This window comes from Salmo salar, chromosome 06 (assembly GCF_965601325.2).
Source record: "Salmo salar chromosome 06, fSalSal1, whole genome shotgun sequence".
In the NCBI taxonomy this organism is placed as follows: domain Eukaryota; kingdom Metazoa; phylum Chordata; class Actinopteri; order Salmoniformes; family Salmonidae; genus Salmo; species Salmo salar.
This window is the reverse complement of record NC_138296.1, coordinates 85,556,662-85,578,291: the sequence shown is the minus strand read 5'-3', so window position 1 is coordinate 85,578,291 and position 21,630 is coordinate 85,556,662. Positions and strand designations below refer to the sequence as shown.

Genomic DNA, 21,630 nt, shown 5'->3' with positions numbered 1-21,630 from the left:
CTGGAGGAAGCGGGTACAAAAGTGTCTATATCCATAGTAAAAACGAGTCCTATATCGACATAACCTGAAAGCCCACTCAGCAAGGAAGAAGCCACTGCTCCAAAACTGCCATTAAAAAAGCCAGACAATGGTTTGCAACTGCACATGGGGACAAAGACCGTACTTTTTGGAGAAATGTCCTCTGGTCTGATGAAACAAATATAGAACTGTTTGGCCATTATGACCATCATTATGTTTAGAGAAAAAAGTGGGAGGCTTGCAAGCTGAAGAACACCTTCCCAACGGTGAAGCACGGAGGTGGCAGCATCATGTTGTGGGGGTGCTTTGCTGCAGGAGGGACTGGTGCACCACACAAAATAGATGGTATCATGAGGAAGTAAAATTATGTGGATATATTGAAGCAACATCTCAAGACATCAGTCAGGAAGTTAAAGCTTGGTCGCAAATGGGTCTTCCAAATGGACAATGACCCCAAGCATACTTCCAAAGTTGTGGCAAAATGGCTTAAGGACAACAAAGTCAAGGTATTGGAGTGGCCGTCACAAAGCCCTGACCTCAATCCTATAGAACATTTGTGGGCAGAACTGAAAAAGTGTGTGCGAGCAAGGAGACCTAGAAACCTGACTCAGTTACACCAGGTCTGTCAGGAGGAATGTGCAAAAATTCACCCAACTTATTGTGGGAAGCTTGTGGAAGGCTACCCAAAACGTTTGACCCAAGTTAAGCAATTTAAAGGCAATGCTACCAAATACTAATTGAGTGTATGTAAACTTCTGACCCACTGGGAATGTGATGAAAGAAATATAAGCTGAAATAAATAATTCTGACATTTCACATTCTTAAAATAAAGTGGTGATCCTAACTGACCTAAGACAGGGAATCATTTTTACTAGGATTAAATGTCAGTAATTGTGAAACTTTGTTTAAATGTATTTGGCAAAGGTGTATGTAAACTTCTGACTTCAACTCTATATCAAAGCACAAATGAATCCATGATGTCACAACCTGTTGGAATACCATACATGACATGCTGGAACGTTACATGGAACAGCAACCAGCCATCTACTCTGCTGTACTGGACAAGGCTGTGAAGAAGTCCGTCAAAGACATAGCCATGCTGACTGACAGTGAACTGAAGCTGGCAGAAAAACTCATTCAGCTACTCAACCCCCCTGAAAACAATGATTAGTCTCATGAGCAGTGAAACAAGTCCCACCTCATCAATGATTCCCCCTCTTAAAAACAATGATTCTCAAATCCATGGCACCAGGTCCTGAGGACAGTGCAACAATCAGGGAGGCCAAGGCAGCCATCACTCAGGACTTGGAGAGAAGATACACAGATCTTCTAGACGACCATCACAGAGCTACAGCCCTTGGTCCAAGGTTTAAATCCCTGCCAGCCTGCTGCGACAGAGTCTACAAGGATCTCATCAAATAAATTGTGGAGCATGAACATCAGGTATTTTATCTATTTTTTAAATTATTTTTCATATTGTTTTTTATTGTTTTTATCATGCATGTTAAAATGTGATGATGTGTGTCACTTACACTTAATAATGTTTGCCATTTTTCTTGCAGTTTCAAGCAGGGCCATCCACAGAAGAAGAAAATCCATCCTCATTCTCCCCTCCACAAAAGAAGACCATGGCAGAGTTCTTTGGGGAGCTTTTCAGAGGAGCAGACCAAGCCCTTTTCCACAATGATTGAGGAGGAGGTCACCTCATACGAGGCAGCAGAATGCCTTCATGTGGATGCTGATCCTTTTGTGTGGTGGAAAACAAACCAGTCAAAGTTCCCCCATGTTGCAAAACTTCCCCCATGTTGCAAAGCCTCCGTGTCCGGGGAATCTCTGTTGCAAGCGAGAGTTTTCTCCACCGCAGGGGACATTGTCAGTGCAAGCCGTTCTCGTCTTGCTTTAGAGAATGTTGACATGCTTATCTTTTTACAGAAGAACCTCAACATGAAGGAATAGATATCTCATATAGGGTACCAAACTTGATGTTGCACTTTTGTTATTTTTACATCTAATATTGCCTATTCAATTATGTACCCTGTATTTATAATAGAGAAGGCAAAGCACCTACAGGTTGTCAAAGCTAAGAAGCACTTTTAATTTGAATGTTTTTTCCCCCCTTGATTTCATACAGTAGAGACAGAAACCAGGCCTGGTCAGTCATGCTGCCATTTTTCTGAATGGAAAGTTTGATTTGTCTATAGGAAAAATAAAGAGTTCATTGTTTAAAGGGCGATGTGTTTACATTTTTTTTCTTAAATATAAAGATACCGAAACCGTACCGTTACTGTGGCCCACAAACCGTGATGCATACCGAACCTGGGACCACTGTACCGGTGCATCCCTAATATCCACTAGGGGGAGCCAGAGTAGTTTACCAAGGAAGAGGGGCCTTGTGTAGTGTATATCCACTAGGGGGAGCCAGAGTAGCTTACCAAGGAAGAGGAGCCTTGTGTAGTGTATATCCACTAGGGGGAGCCAGAGTAGTTTACCAAGGAAGAGGGGCCTTGTGTAGTGTATATCCACTAGGGGGAGCCAGAGTAGTTTACCAAGGAAGAGGGGCCTTGTGTAGTGTATATCCACTAGGGGGAGCCAGAGTAGTTTACCAAGGAAGAGGAGCCTTGTGTAGTGTATATCCACTAGGGGGAGCCAGAGTAGTTTACCAAGGAAGAGGGGCCAAGCCGCTCTTTTTGATTCTAGCTAGCGACAATGTTTGAACTTCCGGATCTCATGTTATATGCCTGTTTACAAATGCTAGCTACATGTCAGGCTAGTCTGGTGTGTTCTATGCGATGAATCACCTGTAGATGGGGCCCCTCAGGGCTCCGCTCCGTCTCTGGACTGTACAAGCAGATGGTGAATACAATGCAAGAAATCTTAAACTATCTCCATGTGCTCCTTTTGAGTTAAACATGTTTAACTTAAAGAACTGATTTCATGAACAACTCAATGTAATTAAGGCAGACACAAAACTCTGCTTTCAGATATTTGAACTAGCCCTGCTCATCATTATTATAACACAGGCACTCACAATTTCTCCCATTCAAAACAGCTGATTTCACATGCTCTAACTAGGTCTGCTCAACATAAGATCACAAGCACACATACTGTACCAAAGGACTCAGCTGCATGATGACGTACCGTATCTGGCATATTGGTGTCTGTCTGATGTTTCACGTAACCACAAAGCCAATCCAGTTGTCAGACAGTCGGTGGGACTCACACCAGTGGCAGCCCCACTCCTCGTCTCTTTCACCCTTTATAGATTGCCAACATACCAGTCCAAAATCTTACTCCATGTTTCTTTATATGTATTCGTGTTCAAATTTTGTGATATCTCCCTCCAGCTATATTCTTTTGCTTGCTTGTCTGAATACAAGCGTATTGAAGGGTAGTAAAAGTTCTTCTATTATCTCAGCAGCTCTCACCGACGCGCCTCGAAACTGGACATAGACATAATCTCTAAATAAAAAGCACAAGAAAGGAAGCTTCGTAGAAACGAAGTAGCAGAACACCCATCTCGTCTGTGTTTATACCCGACGGGATACAGGAAAAGATGTGATGTAGACACAGGGGCGGGACTTCCGTTGTAATACTCACTCCATACTGCCCCTCAGTCTTCGCAAGGAATGATACGTCAGGTCTCAACTTCCAGGTAGAAAAAAAACTGTTGAATGACTGAGGGTATTACAAGAAGCTGCCCCTTTTATGATGAAACAAGACATTGCAACACTACGCTCCCTGGAAGCCTGTTTGTGTATTGTCTGTAGACCCCTTAAGTCTCCCCGTGGCACCTCAGGCCCACCGCCAGACATCTGGGGGGGTCAAGGGTCCCAAGGCAGAGATTAAATCATGTGACACGGGCTCCTTGGGGCTTGTCAGTCAGCTGTTCTGTGCTGTGCTGATGACTACTGCTGCTGTAATGACACGTACTGTGTTGACAAGACTAACCCCTGATGGCAGCCAGGCTAGCCCCTGATGGCAGCCAGGCTAGCCCCTGATGGCAGCCAGGCTAACCCCTGATGGCAGCCAGGCTAGCCCCTGATGGCAGCCAGGCTAGCCCCTGATGGCAGCCAGGCTAACCCCTGATGGCAGCCAGGCTAGCCCCTGATGGCAGCCAGGCTAGCCCCTGATGGCAGCCAGGCTAGCCCCTGATGGCAGCCAGGCTAACCCCTGATGGCAGCCAGGCTAGCCCCTGATGGCAGCCAGGCTAACCCCTGATGGCAGCCAGGCTAGCCCCTGATGGCAGCCAGGCTAGCCCCTGATGGCAGCCAGGCTAGCCCCTGATGGCTACTACAGTGTGGAAAATAGGAACAGACTAGTGTGGTCTGATGCAGTGAATGTTACTGGTGTGTGTAATGGGCTATGTTACACAAAGTGCACAGTGCGCTTTGTCTCCATCTCCCAACCTTCCAGCAGGAGAGCAGGTGCACGAGGCCATATTGCAAGATGCTCCATTAGGGGAGAGAAATGCATATGCCCACTCATCCTGCTGGATGCTTGAGTCTCCAAATCACCACAAGGCTTTCGGTTATCTGTACATACTGTGTGTGTGTGTGTGTGTGTGTGTGTCAGAAACCCAGTCAGATGGAGTCAGCAGGGGGGAATTCCTGTTTTTCCTGGCACCGAACCCAGGGAAAGATGGTTTTTATTTGGCATCGGGATCTGTGAGTGTCCTGCCAGGACATGTTAGTGAACGTGACACTTCTGCAGACTAGTCCAATGATTGGTGCAGTCTATTCGTCAGAGTTTTTCAGGCCCATCAACAAATGAACCTTTTCTGTTGCTAAGGTAAACACGTACTTCGTCTTTTATGAAGATATATGTCAGCGTGAACTCTCCAATCTGATTTCCATTCTGTGATGTTAACCCTATGAGGATGTTGTGGGTTTAGTGTTCAGGTCTATTTGATAAGACCTAGCACCAACTTCTGCAGGTGTAGCAGAGAGGACACTACACAGTGACCTAGCACCAACTTCTGCTGGTGTAGCAGTGAGGATACTACACAGTGACCTAGCACCAACTTCTGCTGGTGTAGCAGTGAGGATACTACACAGTGACCTAGCACCAACTTCTGCTGGTGTAGCAGTGATGATACTACACAGTGACCTAGCACCAACTTCTGCTGGTGTAGCAGTGAGGATACTACACAGTGACCTAGCACCAACTTCTGCTGGTGTAGCAGTGAGGATACTACACAGTGACCTAGCACCAACTTCTGCTGGTGTAGCAGTGAGGATACTACACAGTGACCTAGCACCAACTTCTGCTGGTGTAGCAGTGAGGATACTACACAGTGACCTAGCACCAACTTCTGCTGGTGTAGCAGTGAGGATACTACACAGTGACCTAGCACCAACTTCTGCTGGTGTAGCAGTGAGGATACTACACAGTGACCTAGCACCAGCTTCTGCTGGTGTAGTAGTGAGGATACTACACAGTGACCTTGTTGCCTTGTCAGAGACTGGAACCAGCATTGATTAGTTTGTGTTCCATGCCTTTTTTTTATTTTGGTCTGCCAGAGAGTAGGCTATTTTCATTCTTCACTGATGCATTAGGGCTGTTGTTTGAGGAGTAAAACCCAACATTTTATTTTAGGTGTCCTCCCGTCCACGACTGCCCTTTACGCTGAATCGGTCTCTTTTATTTGCACTAGGATTTATCTGCTGATAGCAAACCTGAACCTTTGTTGTTGCTGTTTGCCCCAACACAGAGAAGCCTAGTCGGTATTGTGATTCTGCAGTCTCTTTTTTAATTATTTTTTTTTTGTTCTTTTTGGAGGAAGACCTGTCTGGTAAGTGATGTAGCCTGTGACGTGAAAGCTGGTGAGGAGGAGAAAGCCCTCGTTCCTAATAAGGATGTAGACTCAAGGAAGGAGATGCTGTTGGTAGAACCTTACCTTGTGTCAGCAGTTTTGATACAGTACGCCCAGTGCTGCTTTTCAGATCATTTACTGATCTCAGGCCTGTAGAGAGAAATGAAAAACTAGGCTGTGTGTTGTAATGCAGTAAATTATGCAGTATATAGGACTTTTTAAATTAACTTTAAACATCTGTCACTCACACAAAAGCACACATTTGAACATTTTGCTTCCGTTCTGTCGTTACATTCTGCGATTGGCTTGCGAGGCTATGTCAACCAACGTAGGCTACGTCAACCAACGTAGGCTATGTCAACCAACGTAAGCTACGTCAACCAACGTAAGCTACGTCAACCAACGTAAGCTACGTCAACCAACGTAGGCTACGTCAACCAACGTAGGCTACGTCAACTGCAGAGGTGTATTTGATCTGCGCATGTGCCAGCAGCTGACACTGCAAAATCCTACAGTATGTGCGGGCCTTTAGGGACCTTACATATTCTCATTTTGACATAGTTTTTCTGTATCTGTTTTAGGTTTTGACATTTGGAGGCCTTTCGCTCTTCGGCAGACCCACTCGGACCCAGATAATGGGCACAACCTGGGCAGGAGCGGCCAACCGATGATGCCACTCTGCTGCACTGTGACCAGCCATGCTCTCGTCCAAGGCGTTTTCCGGATGGGGCTCCCCTCCCCCGACACTGTGCTTACATAGGTCAGGAATACAACTACATCATACAAAAGGAACGATGGCATGGACTTGTCTGAACTATGGCACACCTGCAGGGTAAAGGTGAGGTCCCTTGACATCTGATACCAAAAGGAAAACCAAGATCAAGTCGATCCACATTTTATGAGGACAAAACAAGTCAATGAACAACTGATGGTTTAGCGTCCACACTTTCACCATGTTGACGAGGTTGCACCATGGCTGCTGATTCCTGTATACTAGTAGACTCTCCGGTGCGGCGCTGAGCCCAGTGACCCTAACCCATGATGCAGCGTAACGGTGGTGGGGTGGGGGCTGGTGGCCAGCCGTGGGTGCTGCGGCGCGTGCGCCTCACCTGGCTCAGCTTCATGCTCTTCTTCATCCTGGTCTTCTTCCCGCTCATCGCCCACTACTACCTCACCACCATCGACGAGGCGGGCGGCCCCGACAAGCGCATCTTCGGCCCTCGGCCCGGCGGTGAGCTGTGCGAAGCCAAGCACGTGCAGGACCTGTGCCGCATCCGCGAGTCGGTCAGCGAGGAGCTGCTACAGCTGGAGGCCAAGCGGCAGGAGCTGAACGGGGAGATCGTCCGGCTCAACCTGCGCATCGAGGCGTGCAAGCGTAGCATCGACAGTGCCAAGCAGGACCTGCTGCAGTTGAAGAACGTCATCAGCCAGACGGAGCACTCATACAAGGAGCTGATGGCCCAGAACCAGCCCAAGCTCTCGCTTCCCGTGAGGTTAATACCTGACAAGGACGACCCAGGACTACCCCCGCCCAAGTCTGCCCACATCTGCCGCCTGCGCTCCTGCTTCGACTACGCCCGCTGCCCGTTGACCTCGGGCTTCCCTGTGTACGTCTACGACACTGCCTCCTACCCCTGGGGTGAGTCCCTGGACCCGCTGGTCAGGCAGGCCTTCGCCACCTCGGTGAAGAGCAGCATCTACGTGACGGACAACCCCAGCATCGCCTGTCTGTATGTGGTGCTGGTGGGGGAGCTGCAGGAGTCTCCTTCCTCCCCCCTCCCGGCCCCCTCAGCGCTGGAGAAGCAGCTGAAGGCTCTGCCATACTGGAGGTCTGACGGACACAACCATCTCCTGGTCCACCTTTCCAGGAAGTCCATGACGCAGAACTTCCTGTACAATGTGAGCACTGGCCGGGCTGCAGTGGCCCAGTCCATCTTTCTTGAGCAGCAGTACCGCGAGGGCTTCGACCTGGTGGTGTCCCCACTGGTCCACGCCCTCTCTGAGCCAAACTTCCTGGAGGTGCCGCCCCAGGTGCCCGTCAAGAGGAAGTACCTGTTTACCTTCCAGGGCGAGAGGGTGGAGTCTCTGAGGAGCAGCCTGCAGGAGGGGCCGCCCCAGTCCTTTGAGGAGGAGATGGAGGGAGACCCGCCAGCCGACTACGACGATCGCATCATCGGAACGCTTAAGGCAGTGCAGGACAGCCGCCTGGACCAGGTGCTGGTGGAGTTCACCTGTAAGAGCCCGCAGCCCAGCCTGCCCACAGAGTGGGCCCTGTGTGGGGAGAGGGAGGAGCGGCTAGAGGTCCTTAAGGCCTCCACCTTTGCCTTGGTCATCTCCCCCGGGGACGGTCAACTGATGGCCTCAGCGGGCAACGGCATGAGGCTGTTTGAGGCCCTGGAGGTGGGGGCCATCCCTGTGGTAGTGGGGGACCACGCCAGGCTGCCCTACCATCAGTTGGTCCACTGGAGCGAGGCGGCCATTATGGTGCCCAAGCCCCGCATCACCGAGCTGCACTTCCTGCTACGCAGCCTATCAGACAATGACCTACTGGCCATGCGGCGGCAGGGCCGCTTCCTGTGGGAAACCTACTTCTCTACCTCAGAGAACGTCCTGGGCACAATTCTGGCTAGCGTCCGGACCCGCATCCAGGTCCCCCCCGCGCCCATCCACGAGGAGCCCGCCCAGGAGATCCCCCACAAGGCGGGCAAGATGGCGGGCACGGACGCTAACCTGGCCGACAATGGCGACCTGGACCTGGGTCCCGTGGAGACAGAGCCACCCTACGCCTCACCACGCTTCCTTCGCAACTTCACGTACACAGCATCCGACACCTACCAGACCTGGAACCGCGCCCCGGGGCCTTTCCACCTCTTCCCTCACACGCCGCTGGACCCGGTGCTGCCCTCGGAGGCCAAGTTCCTGGGTTCGGGCACGGGCTTCCGCCCCATTGGCAGTGGCACGGGGGGCTCGGGGAAGGAGTTTCAAGCAGCGCTGGGTGGGAACGTGCCTCGGGAGCAGTTCACCGTGGTCATGCTGACCTACGAGAGGGAGGAGGTTCTGATGAACTCCCTGGAGAGGCTCAACGGGCTGCCCTACCTCAACAAAGTGGTGGTGGTGTGGAACTCCCCCAAGCCTCCTTCAGACGACCTGCTGTGGCCAGACATCGGCCTGCCCATCGTGGTGAGTACCTTCCACCGTCGCTGAATACCAAACATACCCCTGCTGCTTAGTGCTCTCACTGCTCAGAATAAACCATATTAATGGGAGAGAATACTCTGAAATGCAAAAAGTGTAACCTCAACCTGTGATGTGGTGCAGCAGTCTCAGAAGGCTGTGTGTCTGAGAGAGTGCGCTCTAGTACATCAGGCTAGCTCCTGAAGCTGATTTGATCTGCTCTCCTTGCTTCGCTTTGAAGCTTTTCCCTAGAAGTCTGCAGGCCAGCCAGTCAAATTACACCCGCTGATATAAAAGGAAAGAGAAAATGTTTAGTCCACAGAAAAGGTCTGGCTTTTATAATAGATGAGAAGTTAAACAGAATATTCAAGAACCCCAAATGACACAGCCTGTAGGTGATGTTTCCTCTCTGTAGGGGGTTATTATGGGAAGATAGTTGAATGATCTTCAATTAATAGCCTATTTGGTTGACACATTTTAAAATCCTCTTAAATCTTATTTGCTAATAGATCAGTCCATACTTTCATGTTTTTAAAGAGGGGTTAGTCTAAGAATGTTGTTGAGAAAGGGGGGCGGAGTGGTTTACTACCCTGTGCTGTAGGCCTACTTTAATGAAATTCCACATTAGGACTCAAAGGATGCACAACACACTGTTTTTGCTCTGTACTGGAAGTCCTCTATTTTGAAAATTTGACTGCTGGCATACACACATTATTGGGATTGTATTACCAGTGAACTAATGAACAAAATACTAAAAGATAATTTTTCAGTGAAGACTCCAGTGGACCTCCAGTCTTTGCGCTAACACAAGTTAGCAATGGCTCCAGAAAATACCTTCAACTTCCGTCAAACTGCACGCATAGACATAAAAATGGTATCCATGAGTTCATCCATGAGTTCATTTGACTCTGGGGAAGTAGACAAAAGGGCATTGCCAAGATGTTGCCCTATCCCTTTAACATGTCTCCTGTCCTGCAGGTGGTGCGCACGGAGAAGAACAGCCTCAACAACCGGTTCCTGCCCTGGGACGTCGTGGAGACGGAAGCCATCTTGTCCATCGACGACGACGCCCACCTCCGCCATGATGAGATCATGTTTGGGTTCAGGTCAGTGAGGGGGGAGTCTGTGTCGGGACCAGTCATTGGAGCCAAAGTTCTTTGGAAAAAGAAAGTGCCATATGTTTTGTGTTTAATAGATTTATAAAAGTACATTTTTCTTTGGAACCCAGCAGACAAATTATCTGTCTACAGATAATGACAAATGTGTGAATTGACACTTATTCCAAAATATTAAAAAAATATATATAACATTCAGAGAGCTAATATCAATACTATGCATGTCAATCTCTCTTGGCTAAATGTAGAGGAGAGACTGACTGCATCACTTCTTGTTTTTATAAGAAACATTGTTAAATTCAAAATGTTTGCATAATCAACTTACATACAGCACTGACACACACACACTTACCCCACCGGACATGCCACCAGGGGTCTTTTCACAGTCCCAAAATCCAGAACAAATGTTAAAAAACATGCAGTAATATATAGAGCCATGATTGCGTGGAACTCCCTTCCATCAAAGATATTGTGTGTATGTACTGATATGTAGGTTGTGTGGGACGTTTTACATTTATGTAGTTCAGTCCTTGAGCTGTTCTTGTCTATTAATGTTCTGTATTATTTCATGCTTTGTGTGGACCCCAGGAAGAGTAGCTGCTGCAACAGCTCGTGCAGATCCTAATAAAATACCAAATACCAACCCACACTGGCATTGAAAAGCATTTGTAGCACAGAATATACCACAAAAAACAAACACAGATCTCACTGACCCTGACAGATCAACAAGAGAAAAATGGACCATGTTGAATTTTCAAGCACCACCCGAGCTATACTTGCCTCACCTTGAATATTTACAGTGCATTCGGAAAGTATTCAGACCATTTACTCAGTACTTTGTTGAAGCACTTTTGGCAGTGATTACAGCCTCGAGTCTTGGGTATGATGCTACATGCTTGGCACACCTGTACTGAGGGAGATTCTCTCATTCTTCTCTGTAGATCCTCTCCAGCTCTGTCAGGTTGGATGGGGAGTGTCCCTGCACAGCTATTTTCAGGTCTCTCCAGAAATGTTCGGTCGGGTTCAACGGGTTCAAGTCCGGGCTCTGGCTGGGCCACTCAAGGACATTCAGAGACTTGTCCTGAAGACACTCCTGCGTTGTCTTGGCTGTGTGCTTAGGGTCATTGTCCTGTTGGAAGGTAAACCTTCGCCCCAGTCTGAGGTCCTGAGTGCTCTGGAGCAAGTTTTTAATCAAGGATCTCTCTCTACTTTGCTGCATTCATCTTTCCCTCGATCCTGACAAGTCTCCCAGTCCCTGCCGCTGAAAAACATCCCCACAGCATGATGCTGCCACCACCGTGCTTCACCGTAGGGATGGTGCCAGGTTTCCTCCAGACGTTTCCTTGATCAGACCAGAGAATCTTGTTTCTCATGATCTGAGAGTCCTTTAGGTGCCTGTTGTCAAACTCCATGCGGGCTGTCATGTGCCTTTTACTGAGGAGTGGCTTCCGCGTGTCCACTTTAACGTAAAGGCCTGATTGGTGGAGTGCTGCAGATATGGTTGTCCTTCTGGGAGATTCTCCCATCTCCACAGAGGAACTCTGGAGCTCTGTCAGAGTGACCATCCGGTTCTTGGTCACCTCCCTGACCAAGGTCCTTCTCCCCTGATTGCTCAGTTTGGCCGGGCGGCCAGCTCTAGGAAGAGGCTTGGTCGTTCCTAACTTCTTCCATTTAAGAACGACGGAGGCCACTGTGTTCTTGGGGACCTTCAATGCTGCAGACATATTTTGGTACCCTTCCCCAGATCTGTGCTTCGACACAATCCTGTCTCGGAGCACTATAGACAATTCCTTCGACCTCATGGCATGTTTTTTGCTCTGACATGCATTGTCATCTACGGGACCTTATATAGACGTGTGTGCCTTTCCAAATCATGTCCAATCAATTGAATTTACCACATGTGGACTCCAATCAGGTTGTAGAAACATTTCAAGGATGATCAATGGAAACAGGATGCACCTGAGCTCAATTTAGAGTCTCATAGCAAAGGGTCTGAATACTTATATAAATAAGGTCTTTCTGTTGTTTTTTTATATACATTTGCAAAAATGTCTAAATACCTGTTTTTGCTTCGTCGTTATGGGGAATTGTGTGTAGATGGGGGGGGAAGTATTTAATCAATTTTAGAATAAGGCTGTAATTAAACAAAAAATACTTTCCGAATGCACTGTAAGTACTATATATAAAGCTACGTTCTTGGATAAAAATAAATAACAAAATGGCCGTGCTAGGGAAATGTTACCCCTCCCAAATCCATAGACAGCGCTCTACATGCAATGACTGAACATATTTGTACAAAATCTTAACCATATTTTGAAGCTATGCATTGTTTACATTCTTGCTGTTTTTAAACAATGGAGAAATAAAACCTTAGCCTATATTTTGGGTTATGGTAAAGACATAGTTATGCTACGTCCCTCAGGCATTTATAAGTTGCATTCTTCAAGGATCAATGGGTAAATATCAAGGATTTAATTGACTATTGAACAGCTTTAAATCCCAGGCTGTGGCTTTAAGTACAGTTTAAAGCCTAAGTGGGGGCTTGTGATTATGTGAACAGCACTCTGTGCGTCATCTAAAGGTTAGCCACTGCAGCATGTCCGAGCAGGCAAAATGCTGCACTGTATGAATGGTGTCATTTGTCATGAACTCCCCAGAAACTCTCCTGGAATGTTTCTCCTCTCCTGGAACTGACCTGGAATATGTATCCTTTCCTGGAATGTTTCCCCCTACCTAGAACTCTCCTGGAATGTTTATCCTCACCTAGAACTCTCCTGGAACTATCCTGGAATGTTCCTCCTCACCTTGAACTCTCCTGGAACTATCCTGGAATGTTCCTCCTCACCTTGAACTCTCCTGGAACTATCCTGGAATGTTCCTCCTCACCTAGAACTCTCCTGTACCTATCCTGGAATGTTCCTCCTCACCTTGAACTCTCCTGGAACTATCCTGGAATGTTCCTCCTCACCTAGAACTCTCCTGTACCTATCCTGGAATGTTCCTCCTCACCTTGAACTCTCCTGGAACTATCCTGGAATGTTCCTCCTCACCTTGAACTCTCCTGGAACTATCCTGGAATGTTTCTCCACACCTTGAACTCTCCTGGAACTATCCTGGAATGTTCCTCCTCACCTTGAACCCTCCTGGAACTATCCTGGAATGTTCCTCCTCACCTTGAACTCTCCTGGAACTATCCTGGAATGTTCCTCCTCACCTTGAACTCTCCTGGAACAATCCTGGAATGTTTCTCCACACCTTGAACTCTCCTGGAACTATCCTGGAATGTTCCTCCTCACCTTGAACTCTCCTGGAACTATCCTGGAATGTTCCTCCTCACCTTGAACTCTCCTGGAACAATCCTGGAATGTTTCTCCACACCTTGAACTCTCCTGGAACTATCCTGGAATGTTCCTCCTCACCTTGAACTCTCCTGGAACTATCCTGGAATGTTCCTCCTCACCTTGAACTCTCCTGGAACTATCCTGGAATGTTTCTCCTCACCTAGAACAGCTCCACTGGGAATTGTTATAGCATGCATGTAATGAGAATGTGCTAGATCGCCAAGGAAAAGGTCTGACGTTTGATAGGAGTATATACTTGATGTGTGTGCACTTATGGAGAATTCCTCTGTTCACCAGAAGTAGAAATGTAGGTAACTCCAGAAGAGGTGTGTGTGCATGCAGAGAGGACACCCCCTCAGAGATGAGAGTGGGTGCAGTGTGTGGGAGAGAAATGAATGCACAACACATACCTCTATAGAACTCTTCTCCTTGTCGATTGCTGTCCTTGCTGATGAGCTGTAGAAACCTTGTTGTCAGCTAAATACTTTTCATTATAGGCCTTCATGTACAGCACAATATGTTTATATTGTGGTCACATTTTGATGGAATTCTCCGCTCATTTTCCCCTGTATAATGCTGACTTTTCCTCTACATAATTGAATCAAACTGTATAAGTCTGGTTGGTATCAGAGTATGGTTAGTAACTGTATAACAGTCTGGTTGTGGGTTTTACAGTATGGTCAGTAACTCGTTTCACTACGTGTCATTGTGTTAATCACAGTATGGTTAGTAACTGTATAACAGTCTGGTTGTGGGTATCAGAGTATGGTTAGTAACTATATAACAGTCTGGTGGGTATCAGAGTATGGTTAGTAACTATATAACAGTCTGGTGGGTATCAGAGTATGGTTAGTAACTGTACAACAGTCTGGTTGTGGGTATCAGAGTATGGTTAGTAACTGTATAAAAGTCTGGTTTGTATCAGAGTATGGTTAGTAACTGTATAACAGTCTGGTTGTGTGTATCAGAGTATGGTTAGTAACTGTATAACAGTCTGGTTGTGGGTATCAGAGTATGGTTAGTAACTGTATAACAGTCTGGTTGTGGGTATCAGAGTATGGTTAGTAACTGTATAACAGTCTGGTTGTGTGTATCAGAGTATGGTTAGTAACTGTATAACAGTCTGGTTGTGGGTATCAGCGTATGGTTAGTAACTGTATAACAGTCTGGTTGTGGGTTTTACAGTATGGTCAGTAACTCGTTTCACTACGTGTCATTGTGTTTATCAGAGTATGGTTAGTAACTGTATAACAGTCTGGTGGGTATCAGAGTATGGTTAGTAACTATATAACAGTCTGGTGGGTATCAGAGTATGGTTAGTAACTGTATAACAGTCTGGTTGTGGGTATCAGAGTATGGTTAGTAACTGTATAACACTCTGGTTGTGGGTATCAGAGTATGGTTAGTAACTGTATAACAGTCTGGTTGTGGGTATCAGAGTATGGTTAGTAACTGTATAACAGTCTGGTTGTGGGTTTTACAGTATGGTCAGTAACTCGTTTCACTACGTGTCATTGTGTTTATCAGAGTATGGTTAGTAACTGTATAACAGTCTGGTTGTGGGTTTTACAGTATGGTCAGTAACTCGTTTCACTACGTGTCATTGTGTTTATCAGAGTATGGTTAGTAACTGTATAACAGTCTGGTTGTGGGTTTTACAGTATGGTCAGTAACTCGTTTCACTACGTGTCATTGTGTTTATCAGAGTATGGTTAGTAACTGTATAACAGTCTGGTTGTGGGTATCAGAGTATGGTTAGTAACTGTATAACAGTCTGGTTGTGGGTTTTACAGTATGGTCAGTAACTCGTTTCACTACGTGTCATTGTGTTTATCAGAGTATGGTTAGTAACTGTATAACAGTCTGGTGGGTATCAGAGTATGGTTAGTAACTATATAACAGTCTGGTGGGTATCAGAGTATGGTTAGTAACTGTATAACAGTCTGGTTGTGGGTATCAGAGTATGGTTAGTAACTATATAACAGTCTGGTTGTGGGTATCAGAGTATGGTTAGTAACTGTATAACAGTCTGGTGGGTATCAGAGTATGGTTAGTAACTATATAACAGTCTGGTTTGTATCAGAGTATGGTTAGTAACTGTATACCAGTCTGGTTGTGGGTATCAGAGTATGGTTAGTAACTATATAACAGTCTGGTTGTGGGTATCAGAGTATGGTTAGTAACTGTATAACAGTCTGGTGGGTATCAGAGTATGGTCAGTAACTGTATAACATTCTGGTTGTGGGTATCAGAGTATGGTTAGTAACTGTATAACAGTCTGGTTGTGGGTATCAGAGTATGGTCAGTAACTGTAGAACAGTCTGGTTGTGGGTATCAGAGTATGGTCAGTAACTATATAACAGTCTGGTTGTGGGTATCAGAGTATGGTCAGTAACTATATAACAGTCTGGTTGTGGGTATCAGAGTATGGTTAGTAACTGTATAACAGTCTGGTTGTGGGTATCAGAGTATGGTCAATAACTGTATAACAGTCTGGTTGTGGGTATCAGAGTATGGTTAGTAACTGTATAACAGTCTGGTTGTGGGTATCAGAGTATGGTTAGTAACTATATAACAGTCTGGTGGGTATCAGAGTATGGTTAGTAACTGTATAACAGTCTGGTTGTGGGTATCAGTGTATGGTTAGTAACTGTATAACAGTCTGGTTGTGGGTATCAGAGTATGGTCAGTAACTGTATAACAGTCTGGTGGGTATCAGAGTATGGTTAGTAACTGTATAACAGTCTGGTTGTGTTTATCAGAGTATGGTTAGTAACTATATAACAGTCTGGTGGGGTATCAGAGTATGGTTAGTAACTGTATAACAGTCTGGTTGTGTTTATCAGAGTATGGTTAGTAACTATATAACAGTCTGGTGGGTATCAGAGTATGGTTAGTAACTGTATAACAGTCTGGTTGTGGGTATCAGAGTATGGTTAGTAACTGTATAACAGTCTGGTGGGTATCAGAGTATGGTTAGTAACTGTACAACAGTCTGGTTGTGGGTTTTACAGTATGGTCAGTAACTCGTTTCACTACGTGTCATTGTGTTTATCAGAGTATGGTTAGTAACTGTATAACAGTCTGGTTGTGGGTATCAGAGTATGGTTAGTAACTATATAACAGTCTGGTTGTAGATATCAGAGTATGGTTAGTAACTGTATAACAGTCTGGTGGGTATCAGAGTATGGTTAGTAACTGTATAACAGTCTGGTTGTAGATATCAGAGTATGGTTAGTAACTGTATAACAGTCTGGTGGGTATCAGAGTATGGTTAGTAACTATATAACAGTCTGGTTGTGGGTATCAGAGTATGGTTAGTAACTGTATAACAGTCTGGTGGGTATCAGAGTATGGTCAGTAACTGTATAACAGTCTGGTTGTGGGTATCAGAGTATGGTTAGTAACTGTATAACAGTCTGGTGGGTATCAGAGTATGGTCAGTAACTGTAGAACAGTCTGGTTGTGGGTATCAGAGTATGGTCAGTAACTATATAACAGTCTGGTTGTGGGTATCAGAGTATGGTTAGTAACTGTATAACAGTCTGGTTGTGGGTATCAGAGTATGGTCAGTAAACGTATAACAGTCTGGTTGTGGGTATCATAGTATGGTTAGTAACTGTATAACAGTCTGGTTGTGGGTATCAGAGTATGGTTAGTAACTGTATAACAGTCTGGTGGGTATCAGAGTATGGTTAGTAACTGTATAACAGTCTGGTTGTGGGTTTTACAGTATGGTCAGTAACTCGTTTCACTACGTGTCATTGTGTTTATCAGAGTATGGTTAGTAACTGTATAACAGTCTGGTTGTGGGTTTTACAGTATGGTCAGTAACTCGTTTCACTACGTGTCATTGTGTTTATCAGAGTATGGTTAGTAACTGTATAACAGTCTGGTTGTGGGTATCAGAGTATGGTTAGTAACTGTATAACAGTCTGGTTGTGGGTTTTACAGTATGGTCAGTAACTCGTTTCACTACGTGTCATTGTGTTTATCAGAGTATGGTTAGTAACTGTATAACAGTCTGGTGGGTATCAGAGTATGGTTAGTAACTATATAACAGTCGTATCAGAGTATGGTTAGTAACTATATAACAGTCTGGTTTGTATCAGAGTATGGTTAGTAACTGTATACCAGTCTGGTTGTGGGTATCAGAGTATGGTTAGTAACTATATAACAGTCTGGTTGTGGGTATCAGATTATGGTTAGTAACTGTATAACAGTCTGGTGGGTATCAGAGTATGGTCAGTAACTGTATAACAGTCTGGTTGTGGGTATCAGAGTATGGTTAGTAACTGTATAACAGTCTGGTTGTGGGTATCAGAGTATGGTCAGTAACTGTAGAACAGTCTGGTTGTGGGTATCAGAGTATGGTCAGTAACTATATAACAGTCTGGTTGTGGGTATCAGAGTATGGTCAGTAACTATATAACAGTCTGGTTGTGGGTATCAGAGTATGGTTAGTAACTGTATAACAGTCTGGTTGTGGGTATCAGAGTATGGTCAGTAACTGTATAACAGTCTGGTTGTGGGTATCAGAGTATGGTTAGTAACTGTATAACAGTCTGGTTGTGGGTATCAGAGTATGGTTAGTAACTATATAACAGTCTGGTGGGTATCAGAGTATGGTTAGTAACTGTATAACAGTCTGGTTGTGGGTATCAGTGTATGGTTAGTAACTGTATAACAGTCTGGTTGTGGGTATCAGAGTATGGTCAGTAACTGTATAACAGTCTGGTGGGTATCAGAGTATGGTTAGTAACTGTATAACAGTCTGGTTGTGTTTATCAGAGTATGGTTAGTAACTATATAACAGTCTGGTGGGTATCAGAGTATGGTTAGTAACTGTATAACAGTCTGGTTGTGTTTATCAGAGTATGGTTAGTAACTATATAACAGTCTGGTGGGTATCAGAGTATGGTTAGTAACTGTATAACAGTCTGGTTGTGGGTATCAGAGTATGGTTAGTAACTGTATAACAGTCTGGTGGGTATCAGAGTATGGTTAGTAACTGTACAACAGTCTGGTTGTGGGTTTTACAGTATGGTCAGTAACTCGTTTCACTACGTGTCATTGTGTTTATCAGAGTATGGTTAGTAACTGTATAACAGTCTGGTTGTGGGTATCAGAGTATGGTTAGTAACTATATAACAGTCTGGTTGTAGATATCAGAGTATGGTTAGTAACTGTATAACAGTCTGGTGGGTATCAGAGTATGGTTAGTAACTGTATAACAGTCTGGTTGTAGATATCAGAGTATGGTTAGTAACTGTATAACAGTCTGGTGGGTATCAGAGTATGGTTAGTAACTATATAACAGTCTGGTTGTGGGTATCAGAGTATGGTTAGTAACTGTATAACAGTCTGGTGGGTATCAGAGTATGGTCAGTAACTGTATAACAGTCTGGTTGTGGGTATCAGAGTATGGTTAGTAACTGTATAACAGTCTGGTGGGTATCAGAGTATGGTCAGTAACTGTAGAACAGTCTGGTTGTGGGTATCAGAGTATGGTCAGTAACTATATAACAGTCTGGTTGTGGGTATCAGAGTATGGTTAGTAACTGTATAACAGTCTGGTTGTGGGTATCAGAGTATGGTCAGTAAACGTATAACAGTCTGGTTGTGGGTATCATAGTATGGTTAGTAACTGTATAACAGTCTGGTTGTGGGTATCAGAGTATGGTTAGTAACTATATAACAGTCTGGTGGGTATCAGAGTATGGTTAGTAACTGTATAACAGTCTGGTTGTGGGTTTTACAGTATGGTCAGTAACTCGTTTCACTACGTGTCATTGTGTTAATCACAGTATGGTTAGTAACTGTATAACAGTCTGGTTGTGGGTATCAGAGTATGGTTAGTAACTGTATAACAGTCTGGTGGGTATCAGAGTATGGTTAGTAACTGTACAACAGTCTGGTTGTGGGTTTTACAGTATGGTCAGTAACTCGTTTCACTACGTGTCATTGTGTTTATCAGAGTATGGTTAGTAACTGTATAACAGTCTGGTTGTGGGTATCAGAGTATGGTTAGTAACTATATAACAGTCTGGTTGTAGATATCAGAGTATGGTTAGTAACTGTATAACAGTCTGGTTGTGGGTATCAGAGTATGGTTAGTAACTGTATAACAGTCTGGTTGTGGGTATCAGAGTATGGTTAGTAACTGTATAACAGTCTGGTTGTGGGTTTTACAGTATGGTCAGTAACTCGTTTCACTACGTGTCATTGTGTTTATCAGAGTATGGTTAGTAACTGTATAACAGTCTGGTTGTGGGTATCAGAGTATGGTTAGTAACTGTATAACAGTCTGGTGGGTATCAGAGTATGGTTAGTAACTGTATAACAGTCTGGTTGTGGGTATCAGAGTATGGTTAGTAACTATATAACAGTCTGGTTGTGGGTATCAGAGTATGGTTAGTAACTGTATAACAGTCTGGTTGTGGGTATCAGAGTATGGTTAGTAACTGTATAACAGTCTGGTTGTGGGTATCAGAGTATGGTTAGTAACTGTATAACAGTCTGGTTGTGGGTTTTACAGTATGGTCAGTAACTCGTTTCACTACGTGTCATTGTGTTTATCAGAGTATGGAGGGAGGCCAGGGACCGCATCGTGGGCTTCCCTGGGAGGTTCCATGCCTGGGACGTCAACCACCAGTCGTGGCTCTACAACTCTAACTACTCCTGTGAACTGTCAATGGTACTGACGGGCGCCGCCTTCTTTCACAAGGTACAGTCCCTCCCCTCTCCCATCATTCAAACCTGTGACCCCTGACCTCTATGTGACGTAACTCTGCTGCCAACTCGCCTGTCTTACTGAACCCTGTTTCAAATGTTATGTGCCCTAATGAACATTGATCCTCTGCTGCATGTTGTCTCTGCTGCAGTACTATGCGTACCTGTACTCGTACGTGATGCCCCAGGCCATCCGCGACATAGTGGATGAGTATATCAACTGTGAGGACATCGCCATGAACTTCCTGGTGTCGCACATCACCCGCAAGCCCCCTATCAAGGTCAATGGGCCACGCATGCACACACACCCACATCGAACGTACACATTTTGAACACACACATGTACTCTCAAAAAACACACCCGGGGGCCTGCTTATTTATATTTCTGCTCACTTAGACCAACCATTACTCAACCTGACATGTTCAATATACTGTTGTGAATTATAAATCAGTACACAGCGAGATTGAATTGTTGCCCTAAGCTTGCGCTTCCCTCTAAATCTATTTGCAATACATTTCTGACTAGTATTTACAGATTTATGGCTAGTGGACTAATTATACCAACCAAGCCAAGTGGAAGTTGTGAGACCCTCAGTTTTAGCCCCTTTGATATACAGAGGCTTGATTCAGAGGTGTTTCTTAGAATTAGAATTTAAGGACATGCTTTGATGGAGTGTGTAACTTGACAGGAATTCCCTGGTAGGAATTAGGCTGGTGAATAGTGCAGGTAGTGGAAGTAATCTCCTGTAACTAAGTGACTTGAAATATTCTGGAAAATCAGCCTTAAGAGATGCAGTAAGCCTCCATCTTGTGTGTTGCGGACAATTACATTGGACATTTTTGTCATTTTGCAGACACTCTTATCCAGAGGGCCTTTCAATTAGATTTGAAGGGCCTCTCTTAAGGGCACATTGGCAGATTTTTCACCTAGTCGACTCAGGGATTCTAACCAGCGACCTTTCAGTTACTGGCTCAGTAGCTTTCTGTGCTAGTATTCATTGACACACACTGAGTTTACAAAACATTAAGAACACCTGCTCTTTCCATGACATAGATTGACCAGGTGATTCCAGGTGAAAGCTATGATCCCTTATTAATGTCACTTGTTAAATCCACTTCAATCAGTGTAGATGAAGGGGAGGAGACAGATTAAAGAAGGATGTTTAAGCCTTGAGACAATTGAGACATGGATTGTGTATGTGTGTGCCATTCAGAGGGTGAATTGGCTAGACAAAATATTTAAGTGCCTTTGAACGGGGTATGGTAGTAGGTGCCAGGCGCACCGGTTTTTGTCAAGAACTGCAACGTTGCTGGGTTTTTCAGGCTCAACAGTTTTCCATGTGTATCAATAATGGTCCACCACCCAAAGGACATCCAGCCAACTTGACACAACTGTGGGAAACATTGGAGTCAACATGGGCCAGCATCCCTGTAGAAC

General features: G+C 45.1%; 2 protein-coding genes across 5 annotated transcripts in view; one reads left to right on the top strand and one right to left on the bottom strand.

Annotated features, from left to right (window-relative positions):
• Positions 1-1,756, bottom strand: part of LOC106608197 (ribosomal oxygenase 1) — a 44,935-nt gene extending 43,179 nt beyond the window's left edge. Inside the window, exon 1 of the mRNA XM_045721079.2 lies at positions 1,551-1,756. The gene's annotated coding sequence lies outside the window, so the exon portion shown is untranslated. The remainder of the gene's footprint in view (positions 1-1,550) is intronic.
• Positions 1-21,630, top strand: part of LOC106608199 (exostosin-like 3) — a 57,744-nt gene that overhangs the window by 31,089 nt on the left and 5,025 nt on the right. For all 4 annotated transcript variants that reach the window (XM_014205996.3, XM_014205999.3, XM_014205998.3 and 1 more), the window contains 4 exons: positions 6,412-9,010; positions 9,983-10,110; positions 20,043-20,187; positions 20,345-20,473. In XM_014205996.3, the coding sequence (XP_014061471.2) occupies positions 6,869-9,010; positions 9,983-10,110; positions 20,043-20,187; positions 20,345-20,473 (2,544 nt within the window). In that variant the 5' untranslated portion in view covers positions 6,412-6,868. The remainder of the gene's footprint in view (positions 1-6,411; positions 9,011-9,982; positions 10,111-20,042; positions 20,188-20,344; positions 20,474-21,630) is intronic.